Source organism: Cucurbita pepo, chromosome 6 (genome assembly GCF_057944985.1).
Source record: "Cucurbita pepo subsp. pepo isolate OVF chromosome 6, ASM5794498v1, whole genome shotgun sequence".
Lineage (NCBI taxonomy): Eukaryota > Viridiplantae > Streptophyta > Magnoliopsida > Cucurbitales > Cucurbitaceae > Cucurbita > Cucurbita pepo.
In genome coordinates this window covers 17,246,251-17,262,515 of record NC_141803.1, presented here as the reverse complement: position 1 = coordinate 17,262,515, position 16,265 = coordinate 17,246,251, and the positions used below count along the sequence as shown (strand labels likewise).

The 16,265-nt window shown below is 40.9% G+C and overlaps 2 protein-coding genes across 4 annotated transcripts; both read left to right on the top strand.

Annotated features, from left to right (window-relative positions):
* The first annotated feature begins 2,614 nt into the window (after positions 1 to 2,614).
* On the top strand, positions 2,615 to 6,302 carry LOC147792539 (protein NRT1/ PTR FAMILY 5.10-like). The gene is made up of 4 exons (XM_087124662.1): positions 2,615 to 2,802; positions 2,877 to 3,094; positions 3,862 to 4,409; positions 5,356 to 6,302. Exons 1-4 carry the CDS (start codon positions 2,694 to 2,696, stop codon positions 6,170 to 6,172), a joined length of 1,692 nt encoding a protein of 563 aa, XP_086980788.1. The 5' UTR covers positions 2,615 to 2,693; the 3' UTR covers positions 6,173 to 6,302.
* Positions 6,303 to 8,530: 2,228 nt separating this feature from the next.
* LOC111797134 (protein NRT1/ PTR FAMILY 5.10) lies at positions 8,531 to 14,937 on the top strand. Of its 3 annotated transcripts, none has more exons than XM_023680045.2 (4): positions 8,531 to 8,750; positions 8,815 to 8,993; positions 12,864 to 13,411; positions 14,064 to 14,937. In XM_023680045.2, the coding sequence occupies exons 1-4, from the start codon at positions 8,642 to 8,644 to the stop codon at positions 14,878 to 14,880; spliced, it is 1,653 nt and encodes a 550-aa protein (XP_023535813.2). In that variant the 5' UTR covers positions 8,531 to 8,641; the 3' UTR covers positions 14,881 to 14,937. The 3 variants fall into 3 exon arrangements, with proteins under 3 accessions (XP_023535813.2, XP_023535815.2, XP_023535811.2); XM_023680047.2 differs by lacking the exon at positions 8,815 to 8,993 and adding an exon at positions 11,035 to 11,252 and having other exon boundaries at positions 8,567 to 8,750; XM_023680043.2 differs by lacking the exons at positions 8,531 to 8,750; positions 8,815 to 8,993 and adding exons at positions 10,747 to 10,960; positions 11,035 to 11,252.
* The last annotated feature ends 1,328 nt before the right edge of the window (positions 14,938 to 16,265 follow it).

Here is a 16,265-nt window from a genome sequence, read left to right as displayed (position 1 = left end):
GGAAATTAGTGAGCACTAAAGGATGTCAGATATATTCCTAGTCTCAAGAAGAACCTGATCTTTGTTGGTCAGTTGGACAGCAGATGTTATGCAACAAAGTTAGGGAAGAGTTCGTGGAAGATTATGAAGGGTGCTATGGTGGTAGCACGTGACATAAAATCTGGAACTTTATACACCACTGCAGGGTGTATGAACATAGCTACTGTTGCTGAGAGTGCTTCAAATTCAAGTCTATGGCACAATAGACTTGACATATTGATAAGATAAGAAAATCAACTACAAGGGGGGTAAGATTCGGATTACCTTGTTGATCGAATATCTCAAGCCAAGAACACTTTGTTTGAGATTCGAATCACTCTAGAAGCAAGATCGATCATGTCTAGCTTCAATGATTCTTGTTGATCAAATATCTCAAGACAAGAACACTTGATTGAGATTCGAATCACTCCACAAGCAAGAATGATCATGTCGAGCTTGAATGATTCTACATGCAACCTAAACTACATAGAGTTGCAAAGAAACTTAGCCGTGGCTAAAGAAAAGCACAAATGCTTCTTTTACTATATTTTTCAAGTCTACCTTACAAATACAACATACATGGCTTTATATAGCCTCAAAATGAAACTATTGTTAGGATCGCACAACAACGCACACGCTCGATCTAGATGATCACAAAGAGAAGGATAGAGAGAATTGCAAGGAGAACTCTGGCTAAAAGGATTTTTTATTGATGACTTCAGGCATGTACAACAAGAGAGTACAGAAAATAGAAAAGTACATTTCAAAGTTTTACTGGATATATATATGGTTCAGTCTACTAAATATAGCTTTACCAGATTTAACCATCTACTATATATAGCTATGTACCATATATAGCTTTACCGGATATAGCTTCACCATATATGGCTTTACCAAATATAGCTTTACCGGATATAGCCATTGACCAAGCTATAAATACAGGGAGCAGACTCCATAACTCAACAACTATTAAAGGCATTCCAAAAGTTGTAACATTCATACTTAATGGTCATAATTAGCCATTATGTAAATGTAACCTAAAGTAAATAAAATGTCTTAAAATACAATAACTCTAAATTACTCTAAATTGTAACCCACCCAAAATTTATAACCATCAAACTTCATTCCTCTTCAATGTGACATGAATTGCAACCTCTTTTGATAATTTTGACAACATTTTCTTCACATCTTCATTGAAGTATATTGTATGAATGATGTCTCTTGGTTCATATCACATATGAGCGTGAAAGGAATGAAGATGCTGGCTGCGTAAGGAGTTTTAGAAGGTCTGAAATCTGTTGATGTGGTTCGTTGTGAGAACTACGTTATGAGTAAGCAAAAACGAGTTAGCTTCACAAGGACTGCCAGATAATTGAAGAAAGTCGGAGTTGAGCTTGATTTGCGGGGAAACTCACCTAGTGATGTTGTAGCAGATACTCATGAAACTCCTGAGACTACTGTTGAGGAACCAAATGTGGAGCAAGGTTCCAAGACCACGAAGCAAGTGGGAATTGAGCTTGAGTTGCAAGGAAATTCACCTAGTTATGTTGTAGCAGATACTCATGAAACTCCTAAGACTACTACTAAGGAACCAGATGTGGAACAAGGTTCCAAGACCACGAAGCTAGTGGGAGTTGAGCTTGAGTTGCAGGAAAACTCACCTAGTGATGTTGTAGCAGATACTTATGAAACTCCTGAGACTACTGCTAAGGAACTAGATATGGATCAAGGTTCCAAGACAATGAAGCAAGTGGGAGTTGAGGTTGAGTTGCGGAAAAAATCACCTAGTGATGTTGTAGCAGATACTCAAGAAACTCTTGAAATTGTTGCAAAGGAACCAGCGGTAGAGCAAGTGACACCTGAACCAGTGTCAAGAAGATCATCCAGTACTATCAGAGTACCAGATATGTATGTACCTTCATTACACTATCTGTTGCTGATGAAAGGGAACCAGAGCCCTTTGATGAGGCCCTACAGTTGGAGGATACAACCAAGTGGAAGCAAGCCATGGATGATGGAATCTCTAGGTTTCAAAAATGCGTTGTATTGAGGCTGAGTACGTGACGATGTGGATGATTGACTATCTGGAAGAATTGGGCATGAAGTAGCACGAAAATATTCTTTATAGAGATAGTCAGAGTGTCATATAGTTGGTGAGGAACCCGGTCTATCATTTAAAGACAAAACACAGCAGGCAATACCATTTCACTTGCAGGTTAAGTGGAAGATGGTGATGTGTTTGGAGAAGATAGAGGGTGCAAAATATCGAGCAAACATGTTGACAAAATGTGTTGATGTTGGAATATTGAGGTTGTGCAAAGCCTCAATTGGTATAGTGCAGTGAAGATGCTCATATGATCGTTTGAGAATGAAATTATTGGTTGACTAGATCAGTCTCCAAGGAAGAGAATTGTTAGATTATGGAACATGCTGCTGATTATTTATAGCTATATTTGGTAGATGACATATACAATAAATATCATTTACATAACGATGTAAAGTTATATATGGTTATATTATACTTTTTATATTCTCTCCATTATCTCATTGTACATATATGTAGTCATTAATCCCATTAAGATCAGGTCTGAGTTGTAGAATCCTAATAATTGGAAAGTGGAATCCGGAGTGAGTGATTGGGATTAGAGGCGGCTCCCCCCGCACGAAACGCTAAGATGGAGGCTCCTCTCTTGGAAGACACGGTGGAGGGTGCGGTTGATTACAATGGCCGCCCAGTCCGGAGATCCGATTCCGGCGGCTGGAGATCCGCCGCCCTCATTATAGGTAAATCATCGTTCGCCTCTTCTTTTTCTTCTCTTTTCCGATCCAATTTCTGTATCCTCTCCAATTCTTGTTAGGAGTGGAGGTTGCCGAGAGATTCGCCTACTACGGAGTTTCCTCCAACTTAATTAGCTTCTTGACCGACCAGCTTGGCCAGTCGACGGCCACAGCGGCGGAGAATGTCAATGCTTGGTCGGGTGCCGCCTCCTTGCTGCCTCTACTTGGCGCCTTTCTGGCTGATTCCTTCCTCGGACTATACCGTACCATTGCTCTTTCCACTGTCCTTTACATCCTGGTTCCTCCTCTGCTTTATTCTCTTCTTTTACTGCCTTTTCTTTTTCCTATAAAGTTTAGAAGACTATGCAAGTTACTGGCTAGGGCTCTGGTAGTTTGGATTGTTTACTTCCTGTAAAGCCATTGATCTTTCAAGTAATATTTTATAGCCCAAACAAACTCTAAATTCATGTGCTTCAAGACCACGCAGTTCGTTAGGAATCACAAATCTTGATATTGAGCTTTGCTTTTGGTTTCTCCGAAAGGCCTCATATCAACGATCATTTCCTTAATTAGCCAATGTGAGACTCCCTCCCAACCATCCTCAACAATCCTCCCCTCGAACAAAGTACACCATGAAGCCTCCCCTGAGGCTATGGAGTCCTCGAATAGCCTCCCCTTAATTGAGGCACGACTCCTTCCTCTGGAGCCCTCGAACAAAGTACATACTTTGTTCGACACTTTCTTCGACACTCGAGTCACTTTTAACTACACTTTTGAGGGTCCCAACTTCTTTGTTCGACATTTGAGGATTCTATTGGCATGATTAAGTTAAGGGTATGACTCATCATGTTAGAATCACGAATCTCTACAATTGTACGATATTGTCCACTTTGAGCATAAGCTCTCATGGTTTTGCTTTTGGCTTCCCCACGAATCTCGACAATCGTACCAATCAATATGTATTCCTTGATCATTCCCTTAATTAGCTAACGTGGGACTCCCTCCCAACAAGGATTAACTTTTTTCGTTTTGTTCGTTTTTTCTTTTGTTGATTCTGGAACTCAGGGACTTGGATTGTTGACTGTGTCTGCAACGCTTCATTCTCCAAGCATTTCTGGCTGCCAACAGACCGAAAAATCCCTACCATGTTCCCCCGGCCTTTTCCAAGTAATTCTATTTTTCTCCTCCTTATATGTTGTGGCATTTGCTCAAGGTGGACACAAGCCTTGCGTCCAGGCTTTCGGAGCTGACCAATTTGATGGACAACATCCAGAAGAGAGCAAAGCTAAAAGCTCTTTCTTCAATTGGTGGTATTTCTGTATCTCTTTGGCCACTTTTGCAACTGTTAATATCTTGAACTATGTGCAAGATAACCTCAGCTGGAGTCTTGGGTTTGGAATTCCTTGTATTTCAATGGTTTTGGCACTCGTAGTCTTCTTGCTTGGAACTAGGACGTACAGGTTCATTAACAGAGGAGATGAGGAAAACCCATTTGTAAGAATTGGACGAGTGTTTATCACAGCAGTAAGAAATTGGCGAGTAAATTCTTCTGAAATAGCTCATGAAGAGGAAACCCGTGGCCTGTTACCACACCATAGCTCTCAACAGTTCAGGTAAATATGGAGACTAAAAGAAGGGTAAAATGTACTAGATTATTTCTGTTCTCGTCAGAAATTTAGTCCTTATGTAACAGCCTAAGCCCAAGTCCAAGTCCACCGCTAGCAGATATTGTCTTCTTTGGACTTTTCATTCCGGGCTTCCCTTCAAAGTTTTAAAACGCGTCTTCTTGGGAGAGGTTTTCACACCCTTATGAAGAATGCATCGTTCTCCACTCCAACCAAGCATCCTTGCTGGCACTCGTTCCCTTCTTCAATTGATGTGAGACCCCAATCCACCCCTCTTCGAGGCCCAACGTCCTTGCTGGCACACCACCTCGTGTCCACCCCCTTCAGGGCTTAGCCTCCTTGCTGACACATCACCGAGTGTATGGCTCTGATACCATCTGTAATGGCCCAAGCCCACCACTAGCAGATATTGTCTTATTTGGTCTTTCCTCAAGGTTTTAAAATGTTTTTTCTAGGGAGAGGTTTTCACACCCTTGTAAAGTATGCTTTGTTCTCCTCTCCAACCGATATGGGATCTCACCTCCACCTCCCTTTAGGGCCAACGTCCTCGTTGGCACTCGTTCCCTTCTTCAATCGATGAGGGACTCCCCACCCCAATCCGCCCCCCTTCGAGGCTCAGCGTCCTTGTTGGCACACTGCCTCGTGTCCACCCCCTTTGGGACTCAGCTTCCTCACTAGCACATCGCCCGATGTCTAAGTTTGATACCATTTGTAACCATCCAAGCCCACCGCTAGCAAATATTGTCATGTTTGGGTTTTTCGTTCCAGACTTTCCTTCAAGGTTTTAAAAGGCCTCTTTTAGGGAGAGGTTTTCACACACTTGTAAAGAATGCTCGTTCTCCTCCCCAATAGACGTGGGATCATAATGGATTAACAAACCATTTTAGTTTATATGTATTATTGTAACCCTTTTCTGGATTCTATACTTTGGTAGGTTCCTCAACAAAGTATTGATTGTACCTAATAGTTCGAAGGGAGGCGGTCATACATGTACCATCAGTGAAGTTGAGGAAGCAAAAGCAGTACTTAGGCTTGTTCCCATCTGGGTTACATGCTTAGCATATGCTATTGTATTCTCCCAGTCATCAACTTTCTTTACTAAACAAGGAGTCACGATGAACAGATCAATAGTTCCTGGATTCGACGTTCCTGCTGCTTCACTTCAATCCTTTATCAGTCTGTCCATTGTCGTTTCCCTCCCGATATATGATCGCATACTCATTCCGATCGCCAGAAATTTCACTGGGAAACCTTCTGGAATTACAATGCTACAGAGAATTGGATTTGGGATGCTATTATCTGCTCTTTCCATGGTCATTGCTGCATTAGTTGAGATAAAAAGGCTCGAAACAGCTCAAGAATATGGTTTGGTTGATCTGCCAAAGGCGACTGTTCCTTTGAGTATATGGTGGCTGGTTCCTCAATATGTACTATTTGGAGTTGCCGATGCTTTCACCATGGTTGGGTTGCAGGAGTTTTTCTATGACCAGGCTCCGAGCGGATTAAGAAGCATCGGTCTGTCGCTGTACCTGAGTATTTTTGGCGTTGGCAACTTTTTAAGCAGCTTTCTCATCTCTGCCATTGAAAAACTAAGCAGTGGGGATGGCAAAGAAAGCTGGTTCAATAATAATCTGAACAAAGCTCATCTTGATTACTTCTACTGGTTGCTTGCTGGGCTTAGTGCTATTGGGTTGGCTGCTTTCCTATGTTTTGCAAGAACTTACATCTATAGTAAGAAGAATACCACATGAACAAGACTATTTTGGAGCATTGTAATTTAAAAGCTATGTATTGAAACTGAGTGATTGGAATATGCTTCCATTGTTTAGAATGGTCTTCTTCAGATTTTCAGGACTTTTACGTGTTTATAAGTCTTTCCTATGGTTTGTGTCTCAATCTCCCTTCTATGGTTTGTGTCTCAATCTCTCTTTTCTTGACAGCGAATTTGGCGATTGTGCAGCACTTACTCTCAGCACTGAGTGAGTCAAGCCAACTTCGGATCACGTTGCCTACGATCGGACAACGTATGCTTAAGCTTCTAGCCTGAATGTGAGAAGAAGGTTTTAGAAAGCGGAGACAGAGAGATTTCGAAAAGGAGTTTGAAAACAAGGTTGAGAGATTGAAATGGAGTTATATGACATACAAGCAAAAGATAACAATGGCTGAAACAGCATATAACTTTTCGGGTAGGGAGAATTTGTCGACTAGTTGTATCCCCTATAGTACATTTGTTGACTAGTTGTATCTCCTATAGTACATTTGTCGACTAGTTGTATCCCCTATAGTACATTTGTTGACTAGTTGTATCTCCTATAGTACATTTGTCGACTAGTTGTATCCCCTATAGTACATTTGTCGACTAGTTGTATCCCCTATAGTACATTCTGCGGCATTTCATGTCTACCATGCGTATACATGATTTTGTCGAAATGTTATACTCTTAGCAAAAGCAAGAAAGAAATTACACAACATGAAAGCGGTAAAGGAAAGTGATAAAGTGATATAACGTAAGGATTTCAACATGTAATGGGTGTCACAATCGCACTTTTAACGGCAGCACATTTGCGATTGTGTGACACTCACTTCCCAGCAACAAGTGAGTTATGCTAATTCGTTTTGCGTCGCCTACGACCATGCAACGTATGCTCGAGCCTCTGACCCCGGTTCAAGAAGAAAGTTTTAGAAAACAGGGGCAGAGAGATTTCAAAAGAGAGTTTTAAAACAAGATTGAGTGAGAGATTGAAATTGGTGTTATATAGTATGCAAGCAAAAAGGCAACAACAACGGGTTACTGTGTATAACTATTCGGGTAGAGAGTAGGGAGAAGTTGACAACTAGTTATATCCCCTAAAGTACATTTTGAGGCGATAGTCATATCCCCTATAGAAGTTGACAACTAGTCATATCCCCTAAAGTACATTTTGAGGCGATAACTATTCGGGTAGGAGGAAGTTGACAACTAGTCATATCCCCTATAGTACATTTTGAGGCGATTCAGGTCTGGTAGACATAGACATGATTTCGCCGAAACGTCATACTCCCTAGAAATACAAAAACAAAGAATTACAACATGGAGAAACATAAAGGGTTTGGCTTGACATGGGCATGCAGCCATGGACACGCCCTAGACGAGTCTGATCGTGACAACAGGTATGCGCAAGCACGAAAACTTGCATCCACAATAAGAGGAACTCACAGGCTGAAAACTTGCATCCACAATAAGAGGAACACAACATGTAAATCATTAACAACTCTTTAGTAAACTAAAATTACACTGTCAACGTATTTAAACTATATAAAAGTCTCTTGCCTCCCCTATAAAATTTAGCTCTCCATACAAAATGAATTAAATAGACGAACCCACATCTCAATAATATAGAATTGATAGAATAAGAAAATAGAGTAAGGAATTGGAGAGTTATCAAGTTTGGTTCCCTTTCTTTGAACTCTCACATCCACCTCTTTGCCCTAATCAATCATTCTTAGTCTTCGTTTTCTTCTGTTGTCATAGTTGTTGGATTAAGGTTATTCTTCTTCTCTGGTTTCACATCAATTCATAGCAGTTGAGACCGCTGCTGTCTATCCGATTTTTTAGCCATTTAGGGGTGGACAAAATTAATAAATTGTCCACTTAGATGTTCCTAATTGGGTAGTCATTGACCCACTTGGATTGCTGATATGGATTAAAATTTCCATGTTATCCCCAAAAATCTGTATTCCAAATTGTTTCAGCATCATCAGAGTCAACAATTTGTTCTAGATTTGTGAGTAGTATTGGTTCCTAGATTTTGTTACAATATCATGGCTAAACATAAATGTTCTAAAATTTTGCTAAATAACTCAATTAAAAATATAATTAGGCTCTATTCATGCAAATTGATATTTTTTTTTGACGGTGAACCACAATTAACTATTTTATTAGTTTATGCTTACTAATTAGAACAAACGGAGCAAATAATGAGAAAATGGTTTGTGAGAGTGAAGAAGGTATTATGTTATTGGTCAGGTTTGGCATAAAAAAAGTAGCAAGCAACCTCGTTTAATTTGTTTAATCCGGCTACTCACATTAATTAATCACACGCTAACATCGTGGCCGATACAATAATTTCATACGGATCATGATGCAGTGAAATAGTAATACAACTTCTTCATACGGATTCAGAAATGGAGTGATCAGTCCAATTTCTCGATCGGCTCTGCCTCCACACTCCGACGCCAAAATGGAGGCTCCTTTGTTGGATGAGACGGTGGAGGGTGCTGTCGATTACAATGGCCGCCCAGTCCTCAGATCCCAATTCGGCGGCTGGAGATCCGCCTCCTTCATCATAGGTTCGCCTCTTCTCTTTCTTTTCTTTTCCGATCCAATTTCTTTATCCTCTCCCGTTCTGATTAGGAGTGGAGGTTGCCGAGAGATTCGCCTATTACGGAATCGCCTCCAACCTGATTAACTTCTTAACGGAGGAGCTCCGCCTGTCCACGGCCGCAGTAGCGCAGAATGTTAATGTCTGGTCCGGAGTCGCCATGATGCTACCTCTACTCAGAGCTTTTTTTGGCCGATTCCTTCCTCGGACGGTACCGCACTATCGCTCCTCTGCTCTCTACACTCTGGTTCCTCCACTACTTTATTCTCTCTTCTTCTTTTACTTTACTTTACCTTTTTTACTAAATTATGCAAGTTATTGGCTACAGCTCTAGTAATTTAGAATTGTTTTCTTACATGAACACGACTCTCTACAATAATATGATATTATACACTTTATCCAAGACCTCTCCTCAAACAAAGTACGTCTCTCCTTAATCGAGGCTCGACTCCTTTTCTTTTAGAGTCGTAGTCATTTTTTTAGTATGCCTTCTAGGAGCTTTGACTCCTTTTTCTTTTGGAGTCGTTTGTTCGCCGTTTGAGGATTCTATTGACATGACTAAGTTTAGAGCATGACTCTGATACTCTACTAGATGAACACGACTCTCTATAATGGTACGATATTGTCTAGTTTGAGCATAAGCTTTCATGACTTTCCTTTGGGTTTCCCCAAAAGGCCTCGTACCAATGGAAATAGTATTATTTGATTATAAACTCATGGTCATTCCCTAAATTATCCGATATGAGACTTTCGTTCAACATTCTACTTATCCTGCCTCTTGACGGAAGGGCCAACCCACCTCACACTCCCCCCTTCTCTAATGCGCATATTGAGACTGAGCTTGCTTGCATCTGATCTAAGCCTATCGCTCGCCTGCCTCCAACTTTCTATTGCGCCTGCCGTTAACTCCTGTTTACCTTCCTTAAGTCTTGTGCCTGACTCTGAAGTAATATTAGATTCAAAAAGTACGATTAAAGGGAGGAGATATCTGCCCTAAGAAGCAAGTCCCACTCCGTCCAAAGCTTCAACTAGCTCTTTGGTACCGTGGAGGGAAGTTGTTCGAAATAGAAAAGAAGAACGAGGTCATGATCGTAAGCGAATGTGGTCCCCACTTTTTGAATAGTGTCCTGTGGAAGGTCTTCCCAATCCGAGTCGATTAGGAAAAGATCCAGTCTGCATCATCTTCTCTTTGTTTCTCGAGCCTATAGTGACAAAACCATGCCTGTCTCTTAGAGCGAATAGGATGATCGGGCCGAGGGCAGCCCCCTCTTCCCCTTTAAATTCTTCATTTCTTGAAAATTCGATTGCTTTTTTAGTTTCTTGGTTGTCATGGAAACTACTAAGAACCACGAATCTCACAATGGTATGATATTGTCCACTTTAAGTACAAGCACTCTGCTTTACTTTTGGTTTCACCAAAAGACCTATACCAATGAAGATAGTGTTCCTTATTATAAACTCATGATCGTCCTCTTAATTAGCCAATGAGCCAATATAGGACTACTTTAATCCTCAACAGAAACCATCATGGACCTAACTCAATCTAGGTCGGATTCCTTTGCGATTAAGGCACAACTGAATCCCTTTATGGTACATCATTCCGTCGACCCAACTACATTATATCTAGGCCGTCTTTACTTAGAGCTATCAACTATATCTTTTCTACTCGCTGGACTAAATTTGATCCAAGGGCTCCACCATGTGTATTTGTTTGGATATCCTCCCGGCATTAAACGCTACAATTCATGCTCAGGTTAACGTCAACTTAATATCAACTAAATACTAAATATCAAGTAAATACTAGTAATATATTAATTTAATTTAAATATGATTTTTTATACGTAAATATTATAATAAATATGCATGAACATGAAGATTGAACATTTGGATTAAATTGGAACCTTCCCATTTGAACGGAGGAGGATATTTAAAACCTTATTTATTACATAAATGTGTATTTTCAGCCTAAAATGACAATTTAACCCATAAAATTGGATTATATTGGAAACTGGAATCCGGAGTGAATGATTGGGATTTGAGGCGGCTCTCCCTCCGCACTAAACGCTAAAATGGAGGCTCCTCTCTTGGAAGACACGGTGGAGGGTGCGGTTGATTACAATGGCCGCCCAGTCCGGAGATCCGGTTCCGGCGGCTGGAGATCCGCCGCGCTCATCATAGGTAAATCATCATTCGCCTCTTCTTTTTCTTCTCTTTCCCGATCCAATTTCTGTATCCTCTCTAATTCTGGTTAGGAGTGGAGGTTGCCGAGAGATTCGCCTACTACGGAGTTTCCTCCAACTTAATTAACTTCTTGACCGACCAGCTTGGCCAGTCGACGGCCACAGCGGCGGAGAATGTCAATGTCTGGTCGGGTGTCGCCTCCTTGCTGCCTCTACTCGGCGCCTTTCTGGCTGATTCCTTCATCGGACGATACCGTACCATCGCTCTTTCCTCTGTCCTTTACATCCTGGTTCCTCCTCTGCTTTATTCTCTTCTTTTACTGCCTTTTCTTTTTCCTATCAAGTTTAGAAGGCTATGCAAGTTATTGGCTAGGGCTCTGGTAGTTTGGATTGTTTTGTTCCTGTAAAGCGATTGATCTTTCACGTAATATTTTGTTGCCGAAACAAACTCTAAATTCATGTGCTCCAAGATCAGGCATAAGGTTTGCTAGGAATCATGAATTTCACAATGATTGAGCTTTGCTTTTGGTTTCTCCGAAAGGCCTCATAAGATTATTCGTTACTTATCACTCCCTTAATTTGCTAATGTAGGGCTCCCTCCCAACAATCCTTAACAATCCTTCCTTCGGACAAAGTACACCATAGATCCTCTCTTGAGGCCTATGGAGCCTTCGAATAGCCTCCCCTGAATTGAGGCTCGACTCCCTTCTCTAGAGCCCTCGAACAAAGTATACCATTTGTTCAACACTTGAGTCACTTTTAACTACACTTTCGAGGGTCCCAACTTCGACATTTGAGGATTCTATTGACATGGCTAAGTTAAGGGCATGACTCTGATACCATGTTAGGAACCACGAATCTTCACAATTGTACGATATTGTCCACTTTGAGCATAAGCTCTCATGGTTTTGCTTTTGGTTTCCCCAGAAGGCCTCATACCAATGAAAATGTATTCCTTACTTATATACATCATTCCCTTAATTAGCCAACGTGGGACTCCCTCCCAACAATTCTCAACAATCCTCCCCTCGAACAAAGTACACCATAGAGCCTTTTCTGAGGCCTATGGAGCTCTCGAATAGCCTCCTCTTAATTGAGGCTCAACTCCTTTCTCTGGAGCCCTTGAACAAAGTACACTCTTTGTTCGACACTTGAGTCACTTTTGACTACACTTTCGAGGGTTCCAACTTCTTTGTTCGACATTTGAGGATTCTATTGACATGACTAAGTTAAGGGCATGACTTTGATACCATGTTAGAAACCACAAATCTCTACAATGGGATGATATTGTTCACTTTGAGCATAAGCTCTCATGACTTTGCATTTGTTTCCCCAAAAGGCCTCATACCAATAAAGATATATTCCTTACTTATAAACCCATGATCATTTCCTTAATTAGCCAACATGGGACTCCCTCCCAACAATCCTCAACAATCCTCCCCTCGAACAAAGTACACCATAGAGCCTCTCCTGAGGCCTATGGAGCCCTTGAATAGCCTCCCCTTAATTGAGGCTCGACTCCTTTCTCTGGAGCCCTCAAACAAATTACACCCTTTGTTCGCACGTGAGTCACTTTTGACTTCACTTTCGAGGGTCCCAACTTTTTTGCTCGATATTTGAGGATTTTGTTGACATAGCTAAGTTAAGGGCATGACTCTGATACCATGTTAGGAATCACGAATCTCCACAATGGTATGATATTGTTCACTTTGAGAATAAGCTCTCATGACTTTGTTTTTGGTTTCTCCAAAAGGCCTCACGCCAATAAAGATGTATTTTTTACTTATAAACCCATGATCATTCCCTTAATTAGCCAACGTGGGACTACAATCTCAACAAGGTTACCGTGTTTAACCTTTTTCGTTTTGTTCATTTTTTATTTTGTTGATTCTGGAATTCAGGGACTTGGATTGTTGACTGTGTCTGCAACGCTTCATTCTCCCAGTATTTCTGGCTGTCAACAGACCGAAAAATCCCTACCATGTTCCCCCGGCCTTTTCCAAGTAATTCTATTTTTCTCCTCCTTATATGTTGTGGCATTTGCTCAAGGTGGACACAAGCCTTGCGTCCAAGCTTTTGGAGCTGACCAATTTGATGGACAACATCCAGAAGAGAGCAAAGCTAAAAGCTCTTTCTTCAATTGGTGGTATTTCTGTATCTCTTTGGCCACTTTTGCAACTGTTAATATCTTAAACTATGTGCAAGATAACCTCAGCTGGAGTCTTGGGTTTGGAATTCCTTGTATTTCAATGGTTTTGGCACTCGTAGTCTTCTTGCTTGGAACTAGGACGTACAGGTTCATTAACAGAGGAGATGAGGAAAACCCATTTGTAAGAATTGGACGAGTGTTTATCACAGCAGTAAGAAATTGGCGAGTAAATTCTTCTGAAATAGCTCATGAAGAGGAAACCCGTGGCCTTTTACCACACCATAGCTCTCAACAGTTCAGGTAAATAAGGGGACTAAAAGAAGGGTAAAATGTACAAGATTATTTCTGTTCTCGTCTAAATTGTGGATATATTATGTGTAACAGCCCAAGCCAAGCCCAAGCCCAAGCCCAAGCCCAAGTCCACCACTAGCAGATAGTGTCCTTTTCGGGCTTTTCATTCCGGGCTTCCCTTCAAAGTTTTAAAACGCGTCTTCTAGGTTGAGGTTTCCACACCCTTATGAAGAATGCATTGTTCTCCACCCCAACCGATGTGGGATCTCACAATCCACCCCCTTCTTGACCCAGCATCCTCGCTGGCACTCGTTCCCTTCTTCAATCATTGTGGGACCCCCAATCCACCCCCTTCGAGGCCCAGCATCCTTGCTGGCACACCATCTCGTGTCCACCCCCTTCGGAGCTCAGCCTCCTCGCTGGCACATCGCCCGGTGTCTGGCTCTAATATCATCTGTAACGGTCCAAGCCCACCACCAGCAGATATTGTCCTCTTTGGGCTTTCCCTTTTGGGCTTCCCCTCAAGCTTTTGAGAGGTTTCCACATCCTTGTAAAGAATGTTCGTTCTCCTCCCCAACTGACGTGGGATCGTAATTGATTTACATGCCAGTTTATATGCATTATTGTAACCCTTTTCTTTCTGGATTCTATACTTTGGTAGGTTCCTCAACAAAGCATTGATTGTACCCAATAGTTCGAAGGAAGGCGGTCATACATGTACCATCAGTGAAGTTGAGGAAGCAAAAGCAGTACTTAGGCTTGTTCCCATCTGGGTTACATGCTTAGCATATGCTGTTGTATTCTCCCAGTCATCAACTTTCTTTACTAAACAAGGAGTCACGATGAACAGATCAATTGTTCCTGGATTCGAAGTACCCGCTGCTTCACTTCAATCCGTTATCGGTCTGTCCATTGTCGTTTCCCTCCCGATATATGATCGCATACTCATTCCGATTGCAAGAAATTTCACTGGGAAACCTTCTGGAATTACAATGCTACAGAGAATTGGATTTGGGATGCTATTATCTGCTCTTTCCATGGTCATTGCTGCATTAGTCGAGATAAAAAGGCTCGAAACAGCTCAAGAATATGGTTTGGTTGATCTGCCAAAGGCGACTGTTCCTTTGAGTATATGGTGGCTGGTTCCTCAGTATGTACTGTTTGGAGTTGCCGATGTCTTCACCATGGTTGGGTTGCAGGAGTTTTTCTATGACCAGGCTCCGAGCGGATTAAGAAGCATCGGTTTGTCGCTGTACCTGAGTATTTTTGGCGTTGGCAACTTTTTAAGCAGCTTTCTCATCTCTGCCATTGAAAAACTAAGCAGTGGGGATGGCAAAGAAAGCTGGTTCAATAATAATCTGAACAAAGCTCATCTTGATTACTTCTACTGGTTGCTTGCTGGGCTTAGTGCTATTGGGTTGGCTGCTTTCCTATGTTTTGCAAGAACTTACATCTACAGTAAGGGGAATACCACGTGAACAAGACTCTCTATGTATTGAAACTGAGCGATTGGAATATGATTCCATAGTTTAGTATGGTGTTTAGATTTTCGGGACTTGTACCTGTTTACAAGTCTTTCCTATGGTTTGTGTCACAATGGCCCTTTTCTTGACAACGGATTTGGCGATTGTGCGACACTTACTCTCTGCACTGAGTGAGTCAAGTCAACTTCAGATCACGTTGCCTACGACCAGACAACATATACTCAAGCCTCTGACCCGAATTTGAGAAGAAGGTTTTAGAAAGCGAGGCAGAAAGATTTCGAACGAGAGTTTGAAAACAAGGTTGAGAGAGATTGAAATGGTGTTATATGACATACAAGTAAAAAATAACAACGGCTTAAATAGCATATAACTTTTCGGGTAGGGAGAGTTTGACAACTAGTTGCATCTCCACGACAACGAGTTTGAAATGTCGTACTCTTAGAAAAAGCAAGAAATAAATTATATAACATGAAAGCAGCAAAGGAAAGCAAAAAAGTGATATAAGGTAAAGATTTCCAAGCATGAGAACTTGCATCCACAATAAGAGGAACACCACATGAAGTCCATTGTGTAGTGTTTTTGTGAATATGACTGATTTGAGCAAATATGAACGGAAGAGTTTTTACAATCTCCTGAAGACATTTATATAGTCGAAAGTATACCAAAGAAATTTTAGAAAAGTTTAGGATGGAGAAGAGTATTAGTGTTAAGAATCTTATTGTTCCAGGATTAGACTGATAGAGGAGGAAGAAGGCAGGTACAAACAAATGATGTAAAACACTATAAGGTTCAATTTTATGATTTTTGTTGCTAGAAATTAAGTGAGTTTTTGTTTTTGGGTATCATTCAAACGAGTGTTGATGATTTTAAATTAATTAGACAAAATTATGCAGAGTGTCATTGCTATCGAAAAATAGAGAGGAATGAGAAAATCAATAATAATGAGAAAAGTTCGACTAAAAAAGATTAAACAGATAAGTTGTTGAGTTTTGTGGTGGATTTTAGCTCCATAATCCTAAGCCCACACAGTGATTACTTATATAATCGTTTTTGTAATTTTTATTAACAAAGCTCCCAGACAAGAATTCTCTTCTATTACCTTCAACTATCTTTGCAATGAAACTAGAGTATTAAAGAGAATTTCATTGCTCCCTCCTTCTTCCAAATAAGAGAACAACTATGTAGGTAAAGTGGCTAAATCATTAACAATTCTTTAATAAACTAAAATCACTCCGTCAACATACTTAAACTACATAAAACTCTCTCGCCTCCCATACAAAATTTAGCTCTCCATACAAACTGAATTAAACAGAGGAATCCACATCTCAACCGTATAGAATTGATAAAATAAGAAAATAGAACACGGAATTAGAGAGTTA